This window comes from Triturus cristatus, chromosome 4_1, assembly GCF_964204655.1.
Source record: "Triturus cristatus chromosome 4_1, aTriCri1.1, whole genome shotgun sequence".
NCBI classification, from domain to species: Eukaryota; Metazoa; Chordata; class Amphibia; order Caudata; family Salamandridae; genus Triturus; species Triturus cristatus.
Genome location: NC_140585.1, coordinates 560,910,082 through 560,929,509, shown reverse-complemented (window position 1 = coordinate 560,929,509; position 19,428 = coordinate 560,910,082). Strand labels below are relative to the sequence as shown.

Here is a 19,428-nt window from a genome sequence, read left to right as displayed (position 1 = left end):
TTTCCACAGTTGGGCGCAGATCGCTTACTGGCAGCTCACTGTCCAACGTACAGTCTGTCAATTCCTGCTGCCCAGACAAATTCTGATCATTCAGCCTATCCTCTTTCTCTTCACTCGGCATCCCTTGCCTGTCATCCGACCCAGAGTGAGGCTGCAACATTGAATCCTCATCGAGAGGAGTCACAGCAGTCTCGGAAACTTCCCCTGTGCCGATCTCTACCTGATCATAAGATCCGGTTCTTGCTGAGCCTGCCGGTATCGCTGCCAAGAATGTTTTCCATCAGGGTAGGCTGTGGAAGGGTGCTCTCACGATCCTTACTCCTTCCTTCATTGACATCCCCCTGCTTACCGCCATCGCTGCCATCACCGCCATCGCCGCTGGATTCCTCTGTTTTCTTCAGTGGTGATCGTTGGGTCTGCACTGAACCTCGCACAGCCGCAGCCGAAGGTACGGCTGTGCGTCTGTACATCTTTCGGTTACTTTAGGAGCTTGTTCGTTCTTGGTGCCATCCTGTTACCGGTGGTCATATTACGATACAGGAATTAAATTGAACGGCCGATTTCCAATATTAATACCTTCTTGGATGCCATCAAGTCTCAATTCTACCGCTGAGAGTTGCGGTGATCATCCGACCGATCAATCGATCCAGCAGGTAAAAGCAATGTAGCATTTCACCTCCCCATTTCAGATCCTTTTTTTGCAGCAGGGGGTAGAGAGCTTCAGCTGCGACTACTCGCTACGGCCTGTCGGCGGCCATCTTGCCCCTCCAGCACAGACTTATGTCTGTGCTGGAACCGCTCTCCTGTTTCCCTATCTAAGTCAGGGGTATTTCAGGTTTGTAAAAATGTAGGGCCATATTAGCAAGCAAATGCGAGTGCGATACTGAAAAGCTTGCTAATAGGCAAGCGTGGACTTAACATAACAATCCACCTCCCATGTTAAAGGTGGTTAAGTAAACTATTTTACAGGCATTAAATAGTTGCGATGAACAGTGCTTCGCGGATATGGCTCCGCATTGATAATAGAGCGATGGTGTGTTAGCGGCATTATTCATTACATAAATATCGCTGACATGCAAAGCGGCAAAACTAACTGGCGCTATTGCCAGAAAACTGTCGATAACAGCTGTTAGCGACAGCTTGCTGATAGGGTGATAAAAATATCACCGCTTTAGCGGCAAAAAGTGCCGCTAAAGCGGCGATATTGCCCTTGATGATATGCCTCGTAGTTTTTTTTGTCTGATCAAGAAGCTGATTTTGAAATCACTAACACCTTTTTCCACTACCTCCACTTTTTGAGTTGATGTCACTCTGTAGTGAATACCACAAGATGACTGGCAAATTGCACCTGGTCCAACTCTTACCAACAAGTACTCACTCAAGACTTCTAGAATTTCAATCCAACGTTAAACCTTTCAGCTGCTTTCTATTTTGAAATGCTGCAATTCAAGACTTTCTTCTGGCTATCAGAGTGGTCAACACACTATACTTGCTTACTTCGCAATACAGCTCCTAAGACAAGCACTAATACTCAACAGAAGAACTAGTCAATGATCCCATCTCACACCCCCAGCATTCAAAAAGAACTGCTACAGCTTAATTGTCTGAAACACTAAGATCATTTTCATTCATATCCTTGACACATTGACTTACATCGCTGCTAGCAATTACAGATTTGGGCTCAGATTTACTAAGAATTAAGGCAGCACAACACAGCAAGACAACTTGCTGTGCTGTGTCAAATGGAGAGAGCAGGAATGCACCATAAGCAGTATCATATGGTGCATTCCTGCTCTCTCTCTGCATTGGCACACTTGTGGTTGCCAAGCACCAAGGCAGGCACCCTTGTTCCATGGTGCAAGAAGGCATGAGTTTGAGTTACAGGTAGGATTGTGTTGGTGCAGGAGGCATTTGCCTCTTTCTGCAGCACACTTGGAAAGATGAAATAACGAGGAGAAATAAAGATATGTCTCCTCTTTATGCTTCACCTGGGAAGACATAGCATTTGATGCATTCTCAGGTTTACTAATCTTATTAAATGTGAGAATGTGCCAAAATCCATGGGTGGATGCGTGGGAACACTCAGACTCCTCCCACGAAATGCCTTCCCAAAACAGAGAAACGCAAGGCAGCAACTTGCGCTGCCTTAAACTACTCCAGATTTACTATGCCATGCAGAGCCCCGCAAGGTGTGGTACTACACAGTTGTTTGTCTAAAATACTTTATGCAAACTTTGCCCTCTTAATCAACTTCTGTTTGTTGTAGTGCTTCATTTGTTATGTGCCAATCAAGACCAGAAATGATTTGTGACGTGAGCCCAGGTATTTTGAATGTTTTTAATTTTTAATCCACGCCCCAGTGCAAATAGGTGCAATTTGTACTACTATTAAAATAATGTTCCTTCTGTTTCAGTGTGGCCATACGATATACAGTTCTCAGGTCAATGTTTAAGGACTGAAAAATACGGCCTTCAATAAATAGTAGTTTACATAGTTTTATATAAAATGTTGGCAGGCTACATAGAGATTGTAAGCCGGAAAAAGATCCAGAAAGAATTGCAGCTGTTTTGATGCAGTGTGGGTGCTGTTGTCGATCACCATTTCACCGAGAATTATTTGTCTTATGTTGTTCTTTAGGTAAAGCTGAATGAAAGAATAATAGCAACTGACCAAGGCCTCCTGATCCGCTCTGTCCAGGATGCCGACCAAGGACTATACCACTGCATTGCCACAGAGAACAGCTTCAAGCAAACTCTAGCAAAGATCAACTTGAAAGTGCTGAACCCGGAACTGGTGGCCTACATGACTGACAAGTCCCACTGGTCCTGGGCCAGCTCGCTTAGTGGGCTGCAATTCCACCTAAAGGATGTGATTGGAGGTTTCAGCCACTCTGAAATGCAGCTGATCAATCAGTACTGCAAAGAAAGCAGACAGCGGACTCGTCATGAATCAGACACCCAGAGAACTAAAGTGGACTATGGCAAACTGAAGGCTCTCATCAACAGCAGAAAGAGTAGAAACAGAAGGAATCAGTTTGCTGGATCGTAAATTTTGATTTTGTGCATCAGAACCATTTGGTGCACTTACACAGACATTTACTTTGTCCTCTGAGAAAAGACTTTCCTAATCTTAAAGTAAAGCAAATCTGAGAAATCATCAGTCTCATAGTTGCATGTATTTGTAAAAATAAATAACCACTGATTAGGTATTAGTTCATAAGGCCTTCTCATTAATGGTTCATCAAACCTGTATACCAATGTCTCCATGGGTTTTCATCAAATGGAATATCAGTGACTCCATGCTCAGGCCTAGGATCAAGGCTGACCTTATGGATTGGTAGAATGTGGACTGCCTGCACTGGGTACTTGTGTGGAGTTATTTATGTACTATTCAATGTATAGGTTATACAACATTTAGAAATGTGTATGGTTAACTCTGGAATAGGTCTAAGCATGTGTAGTGTGTCTATGTGGCTGGCAAGCTGTTTATGGTGGGATGAAAAGAATGCTTAATTAAGTGAAAAACAAAAGGTTCAGAGGAAAACTACGATAATGAGTTGTTTCTTTTAAGCATTGCAGTAGAAACCCAGACTAAGAATTTAAGTGTATATATTCATGTATGCTGTAGATATTTACTGGCTCAAGGATAGGAATGGGGTTTCTAATTAGTTAGTTGGAAAATAAATATTTATTGACTCTGAAGCAAAATTACTACACCAAACATGCCTAGACGTTCACCTATCAGATCAGATCAGAAAAACATGTAACGTCTACTTTAAAAATAGTGTTGTGGCCCTATATTTATTATAGCATCAATGCAACTCAAGGGTCTATTTGTGATCTAATGGCAGGAACAATGTTATGAAATGTTCACCATATATCCAGCAGTAGATATCTAATAAAGATATAATTTCTTTACAGCAGAAAAAACTACAGAAAATCATAGCAGAGATGCTTCCTTAAAAGATGACAAAGAGAGTATCATCCATTCCACTACTCCCCACACAGAAAAACTCTATTCCTATACAAACTAATGGTTTTGCTAAATAATTGAGATGTATTACAAATTATGTGTTAGGGTACAGGGCCTGATTCATGAAGGTAACTTACACTTCTGGGTTATTTATACTTTTGTGTAAGTTAGCTGTTTTTTAGCTGTTCACAAAAATGTAAATTTACCACAAAAGTGTAACCTGCCTGTCTCCACCATATAGAAGGGCATGGAGATAAAAACCTTTGAGTAATTTACACTTTTATGTAAGTTTACTACTTTTTGACTATTCACAAAATGCAAGTGTAAGTTACAATTTTGGAGTAAATTCGGATTTTGTAGATAGCCAAAAAGAGCAAAACTTACTCAAAACTGTTTATTACACAGAAGTGTAAGTTACCTTTAGGAATCAGACCCAATGTATTTTAATATCAGTTAGTCAAAAGAATGATTCACTATGGTCCTTATTCATAAATGGAAACGTACACTTTTTTTGCAAGTGAACTACTTCTAGGTGTTCACAAACTACGGGTAGAGTTTTATAACTCCCCAGTACCTTTACTTGTTTGCGTGGAGTTCTCCACACCTGGAGAATCTAGCAATCAGAGCAGAGAACGCCGGACACATAACCATAGGGAGCGCAGAGTCATAAAACTCCACACCTGATTTAAAAAGGTAAACTTAGACCAAAAGTCTAACTTTAGACCTGAAGTGTAACTTTAGATCCAAAGTCTAACTTTACTAGTAGTAAAGGTAGACTTTTGGTATAAGTTTAGACTAAAAGTTTACTCAAGTAAGACTTTTGGTCTAAGTAGACTTTTTGAATCAATCAATCAGGCAGTCTTGTAGAGCGTGGCTTGTCACCCCGGGTGGTCTCTAGTCACTGGTGGGCAGTACGAGCCTCGGGCGAATGGTGGTGGCTTTCGAAGAGCCAGGTCTTGAGCTGCTTCCTGAAGTCCTTCAGAGACGGGGAGGTGTGCAGTTGGAGGGGGAGGTCATTCAAGGCTCTGGCAGAGAGGTAGGAGAAGGAGCAGCCTCTGCAGCGACTGCGGCGGATGGGGGGGATGTAGGCCAATGCGAGAGTAAAGGGTCAGACCTCTCTGGTTGGTCGTTGGAATACCAGGCATAGTGTAGGTGGCTCCGGACCTGTTGAGGGCTTTGTAGGCGTGCATGAGGAACCTGAAGAGGAATTATTCCTGGACAGGAAGCCAGTAAGAGTTCTAAGGTGAGGGGTGATGATGGTTCTTCTGGGGCGGTCGAGGATGAGTCTTGTCGCCATATTCTGGATGGTATGTAGGCGCACAAGGAGTTGTTTGGTGGTACCAGTGTAGAGTGCGTTGCTGTAGTCAAGTCGGATGGCGACCAGGGTCTTGGTGACTGTCCTCCTGGATGACGCGGGGGTCCATCAGAAGATCTTGTGGAGCATGGTGCGGGGGAGGGAGCAGGCAGAGGAGACGGAGTTGATCTGCTGCTTCATGGTCACATTGGAGTTCAGGATGATTCTGACGTTGCATGCATGGCCGGTGGGGGTAGGTGAGGGGTTGAGTACAGCGGGCCACCATGATGTCGACATCTTCTGTGAGGGATAGGACGAGCTGGGCACCGTCGGAGTTGGAGATGATGTTGAGTTCATGGTTGTCGGCGATGTCAGCCAGTGATGTCATGTAGGTGTTGAAGAGGGTGGGCTGAGGGAGGATCCTTGGGAGACACCACATATGATGTATTTTGATGCAGAGGAGAAAGGTTGAAGGTAGATGTTCTGGGTTCGGCCGGAGAGGAAGGAGGAGATCCAATTTAGTGCGTTGCCTTGGATGCTGATGTGGTTGAGTCTGGTCATCAGGGTGTGGTGGGAGACAGCATCTAAGGCTGCTGATAGGTCGAGGAGGATGAGGGCGACTGTTCCCATATAGGTCAAGAAGGCAGCTGATGTCATCAGTTGCTGCGATCAGGGTGGTCTCTGTACTGTGATTGGGTCAGAAGCCAGATTGGGAAGGGTCGAGCAGGTTGTTTCTTTCGAGGTAGTCTGTGAGCTGGCGGGTGATGACCTTTTCCAAGACTTTGGCGGGGATGGGCAGGAGTGAGATCTGGTAGCAGTTCTTGAGTATGTTGGGGTTGGCTGAGGGTTTATCCAGGAGGGGTTTGACCTCGACATGATTCCAAGCATCGGGTATGGTGGCTGTGGTGATGGAGGTGTTGAGGATTTCTGCCAGGGGCCGTGAAATTACTTATTTTCTTAGTTGGTAGATGTAATGTTGTCAGGGGTCCGTGGGTGATCCAGACTGTATGGAGTTCATGATGAAGATGATGTCCTCAATGGAGAGCTGCTTCCAGTCGGTGGCCTGGTGGGGGTGGGAGGCACTGGCTTGGGTGCGGTGGTGGATGAGGTCGATAGGTTGGGATTGAAGTTGCTGTAGATGTTGGCAATTTTGTGGTGAAAGAAGTCTGCTAGAGTGTCACAGAGGTCATGGGAAGAGCGGATTGTGTTCTCAGTGGCGGAGAGGCAGGAGAATTCTCTGACGATGCTGAACAGTTCCTTGGTGTGATTGGCACTGGCCTCTCTGCGGGTGTTGAGGTCTTCTTTATTGGTCGCTCTGAGACAGAGGTGGTAGCTGTTGAGGAAAGATCTGTAGGAGTCGAGGTTGATGGGGATCATCTAAACTTAGACCAAAAGTCTAACTTTACTACTAGTAAAGACTTGAGATCTAAACTTAGACTTTTGGTCTAAGTTCATCTTTGTGAATCAGGCCCTCAGTTTGTAAATACCTAAAAGTAGTAAACTTATGCAAACGTGTAAGTTTACTTTTGTGAATCAGGCCCTATGTCTCCATTTCTCTTTCTTTGCCCTTCTCCAGACTGCCTTCTCTGGCTTGATATACAAAGCTATGAGCCACTCATTTCACTTCTGAGAGTTTAATTTCCGGTGCACCGTGCCAGTCTAGCTTTGGGTAGTCTGTTCAGTGCTTCATAAAATGATGTTCTACGTAACTATAAAAGCACGTGTGTTGCCTGTTCTGTAATCCCCATGAACCACCCGATTCCCTTAGTGTTATATGATCATTTTGTTTACATGATGGAAAATCCATATTTAGACATTGGCCTTTGTCCCAGTGTAAGGCATGATAACACCACACAAGGTGCAGATGAGCTAAACAGGTCTAATATACAACCTTTTAGTCCCCCTTTAGGTGCTGCATAAGATTTTAGAACTAATCCTAGAATTTTACAAACACTAAACAAAGCGGTTATAAGCTATTTTTGTGCTTTATCAATTTTTGCCATGTCCATTGTCAGGCAGAGATGCTGTCCTAGGCCCTTATTATGATGACGGGTGGGAAGCAATCTGACAGCTCATCGAATTTTGATTTGGACCCTTTTCTGTCTCTGAGATGAGGACTGTAATTTAAAAGGCCCACATTTTCAGACATGGATGATTACTGTATTTTAATGATCAATATTCTCCTTTGGTATGAATACAATTCATCTCGAGCTGCTGAAGTCATATAATTTGAATCGAATGTTTAATTTTTTTAATGAGATGACTCAATCTGAATTTGCTTTCCATCACGAAAACATGATGGTGCTTAAATAGAAAGCATGCCTTATCATATGGGCAAGCCATCTTCAACATTTCAGTATATTTCTCTTTGCACCGAAGGTAAAATACAAAATAACTGTATTAGCAAAGTGTAAAGGGTTGTCTTCTTATAGTCTTACTTACTCACGGTAGGCTTAAAATGGTTTGCTTTACAAATGTAGTGTGTGACATTGTTTATATTATTTAACATCTCCTTCATGGAGCGTTTTTAAATATTGTGTATATATTTCTTTTTTTTTTAAAGAAAATACCAACTAGACTTAAACCTGCCAAATGTAAAGATGATGTTTTGTGCTGATAAATGCCGGACTGTACACTAAAATTCGCACCTGTTCTGTTTTGATACTATGGTGTTAAAAAGTTTTCCGTTTTCAATACGTGTTTCCCACAGTCACGTTGTACATACATGTAGCAGAGTGGTAGGGTTGTTGTGGAGCTTTTAGCATGATGAAGCTGTACTTACAGCGAATCACCATTAAAACTTGTTTACAATAAACCTGAATGTAGGTAAAGGTACTAGTTATTTAATTGCAGACTTGAGCGACTGTTTGCTTGATTAAATAAAGTAAGATAAACAAAAGAACAATTGTAGATAATTATTTCCATTTTGTGGTGGTATTGTCTGGTGACTTTGTAGAAGTTGCGAATTTTGAACATTAAATTTACTAACAGCCCCTTTACTAACACAGTATGGGGTATATTTACAAGGGGATATTGCCACAAGACCGTCACTTTGGTGATATTCCCTTCTCCTTTTTTACAAAGAGGCGTTAAGCCACTTAATGTGGCTTAACATCGCCTTATAAATAAGACCACTTTTCACGCTTCACTTCACGTGAAAGGGGCATACAATGGGTGTTGCAGTGGGCGTTCTGCCCTAACACCCATAGCTTTTTGACGGTGTCCCATATTTACAAGAATGGGACAGGGCCAAAAACTAAGCCCAGGTAAAACCTGGTTTTAGGATGGCCATACAAGCAGAAATTATTAATTACTCCTCATATTTTCCTCTTTCTATGAGTGCTGCATTTTGCAGCACACATAGAAACAGCAAATCACGTTTCAAGATTGTTTATGTGCAGAAACGTGTCCCTTCCTGCACATTAACAATTGCCCCTGCAGCGCAGACACCCTTGCAAATTGTTGTGTTTGCATATTGCTTACTCCCACAGACCCTGATGTCATTACTAGTGGGATCACTGCTGTATACCATGCTGTGATTGCAGCTGTCATTGTTGCTGTGGCAGATGTTGCGGCTGCTGTGATGGTGGCTGTTGTGGAATTGGCTTTTATGGCAGCTGTTGTGGATGTCGTGGTGGCCTTCTCCCTGCTTGTAAATTGGGATTTACAAGATAATCTCCATGGAATGGAGAATAACTGTGTAGTCCCATTTTTGTCTGGGCAAAATTCTGCAGGTGATTAATAAGAGTGGGAAGTCATTGCAGGGTTATTTATGTGGTTAGGTGGGTAGGAAACGTGGCAGAGGACAGCAAAGGATGTGGATTGGCAGGGGTAGCATTGCATGTACTCTTTGTGCTGTAGGAAGGGGCCAGGTGGGTGCTGGAGGCAGAGGCTAGTAATCAATGATGAAGTAACCCTATAATCCTCAGAAAATGTTTCATGCAGGTTTGTTTGTACAAGACTCAGAGCTCTTGTGAGAGCCTTAACATGCTAATCAAGTGGAATGAATCCAAAGTATACAATGCCAGTCCAGTTGGGAATAAATACAATATATTTCTATACATTTATAAATACAAATACATCTCTGTGTGTGGTGCCCAAAAGGCTAAAACTTGAAATGACACAGTGCAGATGAGTGCTGATTAACAGAGAGAATAAGCAGCTTTATACAAAGCAAGATGACTTGAAAGCAAAAGTAAAAGAAGCACATAGAATAATTAGATTGGTCTGTACAAGTGTCCTTGTTCAACAACATTTTGTTACAGGTGCAATCCAAACAGGATCATCAACGTTTTTACCATAAAAAGTAATTTGAACAAGGTCTTCATAAAGAAATCCTGGAAAATAGAATAAGGGATGCTAGAATTTACATCCTTGACGTGGTTTCCCCTGACTTTTTGCCTCTACTGCCTATATTTTTGATGCTGTGCTGGATTTCATTTTTGCTGGCTTAGATGCTTTGGGCACCTTGCCCATGCTGATCAGTGTCAAAGTGCAAATGCTCCCTGTATACATTACTATTGTGATTGGTTATCCATGATTGGCATATTTGATTTTCTGGTAAGTCCCCAGTAAAGTGCACTGGGTGTGCCAGGGCCTGTAAATCAAATGCTACCAGTGGGCCTTAGGCACTGAATGTGCCAACCACATGAGCAGCCCTGTAAAGGTATCTCAGATCTGCCACTGCAGTGTTGGTGCGCAGTTTTAAACTACCATGTGGACCTGGGAAGTGTACCCACTTGCCAGGCCTCCACCTTCCCTTTCTTGCATGTATGGCACCCCTTAGGTAGTCCCAAGGTGCCCCATTGGGCAGGGTGCAGTGTATGAGAAAGGTAGGACATGTACTGTTGTGGGTGAAATGTCCTGATAGCGAAATACTGTGTATTTAATTTTTCACTATTGAAAGGCTATCTGTCCCATAGGCTAACATGGGTGTTACTTTGTAACATCTTACAAGTATAACTTTCCATTGGGACAAAATAGAGAAATGGAGTTAAGGCTCTCTGAACTCAGAATTTAATGACCCATTTTTTAAGGATATGGTTTTTAAATTGTGTGTTTGAAGATGCCACTTTTAGAAAGTCTGCATTTGCTTATTTACCAATGATGTGTGCCTCTGCTGGTTTGTGTATTAACTTTCTGTTTTTTTTAGTGAGAGGGGCTGGGGATGTGCATTCACTGTAGACAGCCACTGGGCGGGGGGGGGGGGGGTTGAGGTATATCCTACCTTTCCTGGCTGAATTAGGGCTGAGCTGAATAGAACTTGGCTGCATTTAGAGTGGTGGGAGGAGTTTCACGTACATCTGAATAGACAGTGTCTCCTCTGCACAATGCTGCCTCCACCTCCTGTAGTGATGCTGCACTGAAGAGGGCAGAACTGGTATGGACTGGGCTTAGACACCCTTGCCCCAAGAGAACAAAGACAAAATGGGGTATAAGTATTGAACCGTAAACCTCAGAGAATTAGATCACTTCTGGACTCAAGAGGAACCTTTTGCCAAGGAGAAGAGCTGGTGAGCTGTAAGGAGGAGTACAGCCCCTTTGCTGTGTGCTTTGCTGGGTTGGCCTGCAGTTGCTACTACCGCCAAGGAAGAGGACAAAGACTGGAACTTTGCTGAGAACCTGCTTGAAGAAGAATCTGCAAAGGCTTGTGTGTGCTGGCCTCCTGTTCTGAAGTCTCAGGGACATAAATACTTCACCACTAGCTCCCCTGATCTCCACTGCTGGGAGTTCTGACCTGCCAGGACGTGCCTATTCCGGTTTTGGGCTTCTGGAGGTTATTCCAGCTGTTGTGAGCTGGAAGAAGCTTAAAAAAATCAAGAAAAACAACTCCAACGCCATCAGTGACGTCACCAGTGATACCTCGACCTACACTGAGGCCAGGTGCACCGCTCGTGAAGTGCATGGCGCACAGGGTCGCCTGAACGGCAGCTCTGACGTCCTTCGACGGCTGCCGACGCCTGCAGTTATCAGCCTTCCAAATACCAGCACTTGCACTAACTCCGTCACCGCCAGCCCCAGCATCCCGTTATCACAGAGCCGATAACTGACGAGGGTGACTTTACAAACACAGTGACTTCGCATTGCCTCACCGGAACTGACGCCTCACCGCCGACACCACCGACTTCCCCTGTCCTGGATTCTGTGAATAACTGTTTTTAAGTGCTATTTTGATATACATTTAATGGTTTTTTGTTGTTTTGGTCTTGTTTGGTTTAGATAAAATTACTTTATTTTTCTAAACTGATATGGTGTCCATTAATAGTGTTTTCACTCCGTTATTGTACTTTGTACTGTATGTTTTGAGTGCAAAGACTTTACACATTGCCTTTTGGATAAGTCAAGTTAACAAGGGGGTGGGAAGGGTTTCTCTAAAGTGTGTATCCCACTTACCCTGACTAGAAGCAAGGGTCCCTACTTGGACAAAGGTACCTTCCTCTGCCAATTAGAGACCCCCATTTCTAACAAGGGAAAAATCGTGTAGTGAAAAACACAAGGAGTGCGGATTATCATAAAGATGAACAAAATCTCAACTCTATACCAGTGGATTATGCCATTCATGGAAATTTAACAGCCACAGATATTTTGGAAAAGTAGACATCCAGGGGATTTCCGGACGGTGTACCTTTTGCGTAGCCCACAACGCCCTGCAAACCTCAATCTTTGCCTAAAAACACACATTTCCATATATTTCTGTGTTGGAAATTAAGGAAATAAGCAGGGGTAATGGTATTATCGGGAGACGTATAGGCATGCTAAATGGCAGGAAATTTGTGGCTCCCCACAGATTACAGAATCTTTCTGACAGAAATGTGAGGGAAATTTATGTTTTAGCGGAAGTTAGAGGTTTGCTAGAGTTTCTGGGAAAAAAGTACCTGGTGAAACCCACGCACATCATCCCACCCTGGACTTCCCCTGGTGTCTTTTCAGACATGTGCAATTTTGGCAAGTTTCCCTGGGTGCTGGCTGAGCCACAGGCTAACATCTGCAGTGACCCAAACTGCAAATAAAGGGTTGTTTTTTGAAGGAAAAAATTGATGGTCCTTGTTGCATTTTGGGCCCTTTCCTGTTGTGGACGTTAGGCCCACCTCCGCAAGTGAGGTACCATTTTTATCTGGAAACTTGGGGGATAAGTGGGTGGTAAGGCATTTGTGGCTCCCCACTACTTCCAAAATTTTCCCTCACAGAAATGTGAGGAAAAGGTATGTCTTTGACCAAAGTTTGAGGTTTGTAAGGGCTTCTGAATAAAAAATACTACAATGGACTCACCGGGTGTCTATTTGTCCGAAATGTGTGGGTTTAATAGGTGTCCCTGAGTGCTGGATGAGCTAGGGCCCAACATCCAAAGCCAGCCAAGTTGCAATAAAGGGTCAGTTTTGAGGGATAAAATCTGATCTGTCCATGACATGCTTTGGGCCTTTTCTTGTCCCAGGTTCAGGATTGACTCACATAACCAAGATGTCTCAGAGTCTGTCCTTTAAATTTTTCACCCCACAAATTCCAATCATAAAAACAAGCATTGGCATAGCCAATAGGTCTCGCTTTTGAGACCTTAAAAGTATTTAGTTATGCAGCACAATATCCTTGGTGCAACAACATCAACTGTTGCATGGCTAAACACTTATAAGATCCCAAAGACTAGACCTATTAGCTATGCCAATGCTTGTTATAATATATTTGCAGGCTTCTGCAGGAACCTACACAGATTTGCAGGTGATGGAACAAGTAGGATGGAAGGAATAAAAGGATGGTGATTCATTCACCTGGACATACTTGGCAGTCTACATTGCAAATAGAGTAGCCCGTTGGGACCGCTAGAGCAAGGTCTATTAATGAGGAGCTCTTAAACAGATCTCTGTGAGGAAGAAAATAGGAAGAAATATTTTCATATAGTCAGAAATATGCAGGTGATATTTAGGATGGGACCTGGAATTAATGGGGGAAACATTTGAGACGGGCAGAAGAGGGTTGTCTGGAGGTTAACTTGCTAAAACTGGATAAGGAAATTTTTTTACTAACATGGCCTATTGATCTAGATGGACTGAAACAGTTGGGGCACGGGGACATACCTGATGTTTGGTGTCTCCTGTCAGGAGTACTTAAAAAAAAGTGAGTGAGTCAGTCAGTCAGTGAGAGAGAGTGGGAGAGTCAGTCAGTGAGAGTGAGTGGGAGAGTCAGTCAGTGAGAGAGAGTGGAAGAGTCAGACAGTCAGTGAGAGTGAGTGTCAGTCAGTGAGAGTCTGTCAGTGAGAGTCTGTCAGTGAGAGTGAGTCGGTGAGAGTGAGTCGGTGAGAGTGAGTCAGTCAGTGAGAGAGAGTGAGAGAGTCAGTCAGGGAGAGAGAGTGGGAGAGTCAGTCAGTGAGAGTCTGTCAGTGAGAGTGTCCGTGAGAGTGTCAGTGAGAGTGTCCGTGAGAGTGAGTCAGTGAGAGTGAATCAGAGAGAGTGAGTCAGAGAGAGTGAGTCAGTGAGAGTGAGTCAGTAAAGAGAGTGAGAGAGTCTGTCAGTGAGAGTCTGTCAATGAGACTCTGTCAGTGAGAGTGAGTCAGTGAGTCAGTGAGTCAGTGAGAGTGAGTCAGGGAGAGTGAGTCAGGGAGAGTGAGTCAGTGAGAGTGAGTAGGAGAGTCAGTCAGTGAGAGAGTGGGAGAGTCTGTCAGTGAGAGTCTGTCAGTGAGAGAGAGTTAGTGAGAGTGAGTCAGTCAGTCAGTCAGTCAGTGAGAGAGTGAGTCAGTGAGAGTGAGTCAGTGAGAGTGAGTCAGTCGGTCAGTCAGTGAGAGAGAGTGGGAGAGTCTGTCAGTGAGAGTGAGTCTGACAGTGAGAGTCTACCAGTGAGTCTGTCAGTGAGAGTCTGTCAGTGAGAGTCTGTCAGTCAGTCTGTCAGTGAGAGTGAGTGAGTCATTCAGTGAGAGAGAGTGGGAGAGTCTGTCACTGAGTGAGTCTGTCAGTGAGTGAGTCTGTCAGTGAGAGTATGTCAGTGAGAGTGAGTCTGTCAGTGAGAGTGAGTGAGTGAGAGTGAGAGTCAGTCAGTGAGAGAGAGATGAGAGGTTCTGTCAGTTAGAGTATGTCAGTGAGAGTGAGTCTGTCAGTGAGAGTGTCTGTCAGTGAGAGAGTCTGTCAGTGAGAGAGTGAGAGTGAGTCTGTCAGTGAGAGTGAGTCTGTCAGTCAGTGAGAGTGAGTCTCAGTCAGTGAGAGAGAGTGAGTCTGTCATTCAGTGAGAGTGAGTCAGTCAGTGAGAGTGGGTGAGTCAGTCAGTGAGAGAGAGTGAGTCAGTCAGTGAGAGTGAGTCTGTTAGTCAGTCAGTGAGAGAGAGTGGAAGAGTCGGTCAGTGAGAGTCTGTCAGTCAGTGAGAGTCAGTCTCTCAGTCAGTGAGAGTGAGTGAGTCTGGCAGTGAGAGAGTCTGTCAGTGAGAGAGTGAGAGCGAGTCTGTCAGTGAGAGTGAGTCTGTCAATGAGAGTGAGTCAGGGTGCACACCTGAGCACAGATCCTTATGCTCAAACTAGAATTGGCATGGGTCTACTTGAGCTGATCATTCATGGATCCCCCTGGCATGGGTCTGATGTGAACCAGGGCAAGAGAGGGACAGTAGCAATGCCGCTCTAACGTTTGGGCAGGGATGATGGTGCAGGGTATGAACACAGCTCTGTCTGCACAAGCAATAATTGGCATGGGTCTTAAGTTGATCAGTCATGGATGCCCCCGCTTTGGGTATGATGTGAGCCAAGGCCAGAGAGCGATTGGTACCATGTGTACTGTAAGTGCTTTGGAAGAAGATCTGCCCCTCCTCCCTACCTGCTACACCAATCAAATGGAAATGTATTCTATCCCCATCCTACAAGGCTTCGAAGGGGGAGACACGTATGTTAAGAAATATCAACACTTTTCTAACTCCAGTCTCTGCATCCGATGAGTACCCATTTCACTTCTATATCTAGTCCTACTCAAGCCTACCATAATAATAATCGTGGTAAATATACACGCCATATTGATATAATTAATTATATAAAATAAAACTACTGCGTAATGTATCCAAATGATAGGAGAAGTTAAGTTGTCTAGTAAGCGGTGGGTGCAGCTCCGCTGCTATTTGTAAAATAGACCATTGTATTCCCATATTGATGTGTCGGCTCGTTGTAGGAGTGTATATTGTCTTGATTCTAGTACCACAAGTTAGCACGTCTTTGTAGGGCTGAGAGAGTTTGGTGGAGCTGTGCTCATTTGTAAAACTGGTGATGCATCTCGTGTGATCGATAAATAGTCAGCGGCAATCTTGGGAGAGGCAGAGGTCATAGAGCAAAGGTCGGCGAGTGAAAATGTGACGACGGACTATATCGGCGGCGCTATAAATAAACATAGCTGAACTCTCCTGGCCTTGTTTTGCCTAGCCGCGCTCGTTACTGGGTGCGTTGTTTATAAATGGCTCGTTACACGTCACCAGGTGAGTCCCAGCCGTAGGGACTCCTAACTAAGGCCAGGGAGTGTAGTGATGTGTGTGCGTCGGAAGTGCCAGGCTTCTGAGGGGAGCAAAGGCCTCCGACACGTTACTCTGTTACATTACTCAGGTACTGGTAAAAGCCCGACCTCATGGAAACATTTCACTGGTGTGCCCTGGAGTGTTGTAAGGCACGGAATACCCCTGACCGTACCAGAGCCACGAGGCCTGCTGCAGAAACATGTTTATTTGGTTAGGATTTTAACACAGAATTGCATAAGAAAGGTTAAAGAAAAACATTAATGCAACATCGCTATGTCAAACACTCTCTTTAAATCAAGCATTGGCCGCGCGGCCGTGAAAGTGACGCGGCCCGCGAAAGTGAAAGTGATCGCATCGCGATCAAGCTCTGCGGAGGAAAGACACATGGCGGCTGCGCGCGTGCACGCTCACATGCACACAAGCTTTAGGCCACAGGCAACACTTTGAAAAACCGTACAAAAAATGTCTCTGCCAGACCAGCGCATGCGCTGGATCAGGCGAGACCTAACAAGCACAAGAAGGCCTTGCACTCCAGCTGAAGAGCATAGATCTCTTTTAAAAAAACAACTATGGCAAGTTCTCCTGGGGTCTTGATTTTATTGACACAAGAGTCTTACAGTTTTTTCCCCCTAATGTTGCTGGAGGGTAGCTTCATCTCCTGCTTGGTGGTGCCCCTGCTGCTTTTAGGAACACCACAAGCATAAAATTATTGTTTATTATAATGGCCTAGGGCATTACAGGGCACTCTTTTCTAGGAGCAGTGAATAATAAATGAGCGGCTCCTGTTACGCATTTGATATTCAATTAATAAAACAAAATTACATTGGTTGTCCCGGTGCCCACCCAAGACATTCATAACGTATTTTTTCATAAGGGGGGAAAGCGCCACCCCTCACTGACCTCTGGAACGCTAGCCGGCTACCCAACCAGCACTACACTGGATGTTGGTGGGAGCCGGCACCTTTCCTTTACTTCCACCAGTGTGCGGAAAAAATTGAGTTCATTGCCTCGAAGAGTGGGGCAGGGTATGCCCGCACTCTCCCAGGCAAGGAACCACAGTGTCCAATGGTGTACTCCTTGGGGCACTATAGAAAAACGCCCCAGGGTTGGAACCTCAGGCTGATACCATCAAGGGGAGCGGGCCCAATGGTTGCTCAGGGAGGGTTTGCATGCCCTTTCCCCATTATTTACTAATTGCTACAGAGGGAAGGCGTCCCCAGGCCCAGAAGTGGCTCAGGGAGTGAGGCTCCAATCCATGCCCCTTCCCCAAATATTACTAAATAAATATCCCCCAGCCCTGGCCCACTCCAGGGGACTAATAATTAAAATTTAAAAGAATGATGGCCTGTGTTGTTCTTTTTTTATGCCACCATCCAGCAGGAGTCCTGCAAGACTCATTTTGGATTGCAGCATTCAAAGATTTTTTTATTATTTTTTTGGGCCCCGGGGGGCTTCCTTTGGGGCCTACAGGGTAGGTAGGGGAGCACGGTATCCCTACCCTGCCCCCATGTATCTTTTTTATTGTGTAAACTCAGCATAGGGGACTTAGCCCTGAAATGGCACTCTGCAACATTGGTCCCTCTATTTTTTAAATTGGGTTTGAAGGACTCTTGCTAGAGTTCCTCGAACCCAACTGTCTACATATACAAATATTTCTGAACCTTAATTTTCAAAAAGTACTGAGTGGATTTACACCAAATCATAAAAAAACACTCTTACTAGAAAAAGATCTAACTTCCTGTCACATGTAGTGTAATTGTGTTAAGCGTTTTTTGTGGTAGCGCTGTTCAAACAAATCTATGGAAAATTCATAGGAATTTTGTGGTTTGGGTCAACCCTTTTCCTTGGCCCCCACCTGGTGGTTCATTCCAAAACATTCATGCTCAAACTAGGTTAAAAAAAAGCACCTTTTTAGAAAGCCTTGTTAAGATTTGTCAAACCATACCAAAGAAAAGGCAAATGCTGAGCTAACTGTAACTACCCAGTATTTATAAACTAAATTAAATTTATGATTAATATTTGTATCTTCTTTTTCGGGGGGGACTTCCCCCAAACACCCCCATCTTTTAAGAAATTAATCATAATTATTTTTCTTTATTTGGGGGAACCCTGCTAATTCCTCCCTTTTTTTTATTCCTGTTACCACCTCATGCCCTTACCCTTACCCACCCCTAAACCCTAAAACCTAAACCTTAAAATTAGAATTATATTATATACACTTACCCCAACCATAACCCTAAAAATATCCTTATCACCGTATACCCTTACCCACCTCTGTCCAAAATATAAAGAGGCTTATTTACAAGCCCTTTGCGCTGCCAGTGCATCACTTTTTGTGATGCACCAGCAGCACATTTTTGTGCCCCATATTTACAAGGACAGGAAAAACTACCCTGCATGGCTTTTCCTGTCCTTGTAAATGTGGCCCCTTTACACGCAGCACTTTACGTGAAATGGGCGTTCCGTGGGTGTTGCTGTGGGTGTTCACATGCACATTTCCAGATTAACGAGAGTCTTGAAATTTCTATGTGTGCTAATGCAGCACGCATAGAGGCTGACAAACGCCATTTCAGTTTTTTTTATTTGCAGAAAGGAACATCTAACTGTACATAAACAATCATCCCCATGATGTAGGCATCCCTGCACCATTGTGCAAGGGTGCCTGCATGGCACATGGGAGTCAATTGTGCACCAGCAAAGGGGAAAGCAGAGGGATGCAACATAATATTTTAAATATGTCGCATCCCTGTGTTTTGAAAGTACTGCAGCGTGGCGCAGCCAAAGGGCTTACGGTGCCTCCACTGTGGCACTTTCTTGTAAATGAGTCCCTATGTCTTTACCAAAAATTACATCTCTAAGAATATTAAAAGACACAAAAAACATTGATTAATGTAATGTAACCTATTGGCCCTAAGAAACCTTTTACTTACAAAAACCTTATTGCACTCTAAGCTCTCATATCATGCCACATCAATCATAACATGCCCATGTCACATCAATCATCACCTTTTCCCTCAATTTTCAATTCTGGCATATAAAAATCAGTATGTCCAGGATTGGGTATGCATAGACTCTACATTACCATAGCCAAACAGGCTGTCCTTCTTGCCTGCACATCACCTTTCTTGGTAGCCAAGTCACGCTCTTGTCTCCCCTGCATCTTCCTGACACCACCAAATTCTGCAGAGAGCGACATACACACTTTATAATCCCGTTGCACAGCCAGAGCCCGGGTGGTGGTTCAGAGTGGGACTTATATATACTTATATAGTGCTACAGTCCACCCCACTTCATCCCTGCCCCTGCGATCTACTGTCCTTTGAATTTCAGTGCACCATGGGCACCATGGGCAATCCACGATTTACTTTGAGCAGCTGCGCGCCTCCGGACAACCTGACTGCACTGAGGATGAGGTGGCGGGACCATGGATGGGGGAGGACTCGGAAGCCATGGTGCAGATTTAAAGGAGATCCTCATGGAGGTCAAATCCAGCCTGAAGGCAATTGATTCAAAACTAGATTTGCTTACATCGCCCCTAGATCATGTAAAAAATGAGTAGACATGCACGACACCAGGCTCGACCAGCTGGAAGCCCGTGTCTCCGATGCCGATGATAGCCAAGTCGAGACTAGAGAACAGCTATTGTGCATTGACAAAGTGCTGGAACTCATTAAGGCCAAAAATAAAGACCTCAA

At 44.2% G+C, this 19,428-nt stretch overlaps 1 protein-coding gene across 2 annotated transcripts in view; it reads left to right on the top strand.

The window, feature by feature from the left end:
* The window catches only part of SEMA3C (semaphorin 3C), a 590,590-nt gene extending 582,425 nt beyond the window's left edge, over positions 1 to 8,165 (top strand). Inside the window, exon 18 of one of the 2 annotated variants that reach the window (XM_085652883.1) lies at positions 2,638 to 8,165. In XM_085652883.1, the coding sequence (XP_085509009.1) occupies positions 2,638 to 3,048 (411 nt within the window). In that variant the 3' untranslated portion in view covers positions 3,049 to 8,165. The remainder of the gene's footprint in view (positions 1 to 2,637) is intronic. The other variant, XM_085652882.1, reaches the window with a different exon arrangement.
* The last annotated feature ends 11,263 nt before the right edge of the window (positions 8,166 to 19,428 follow it).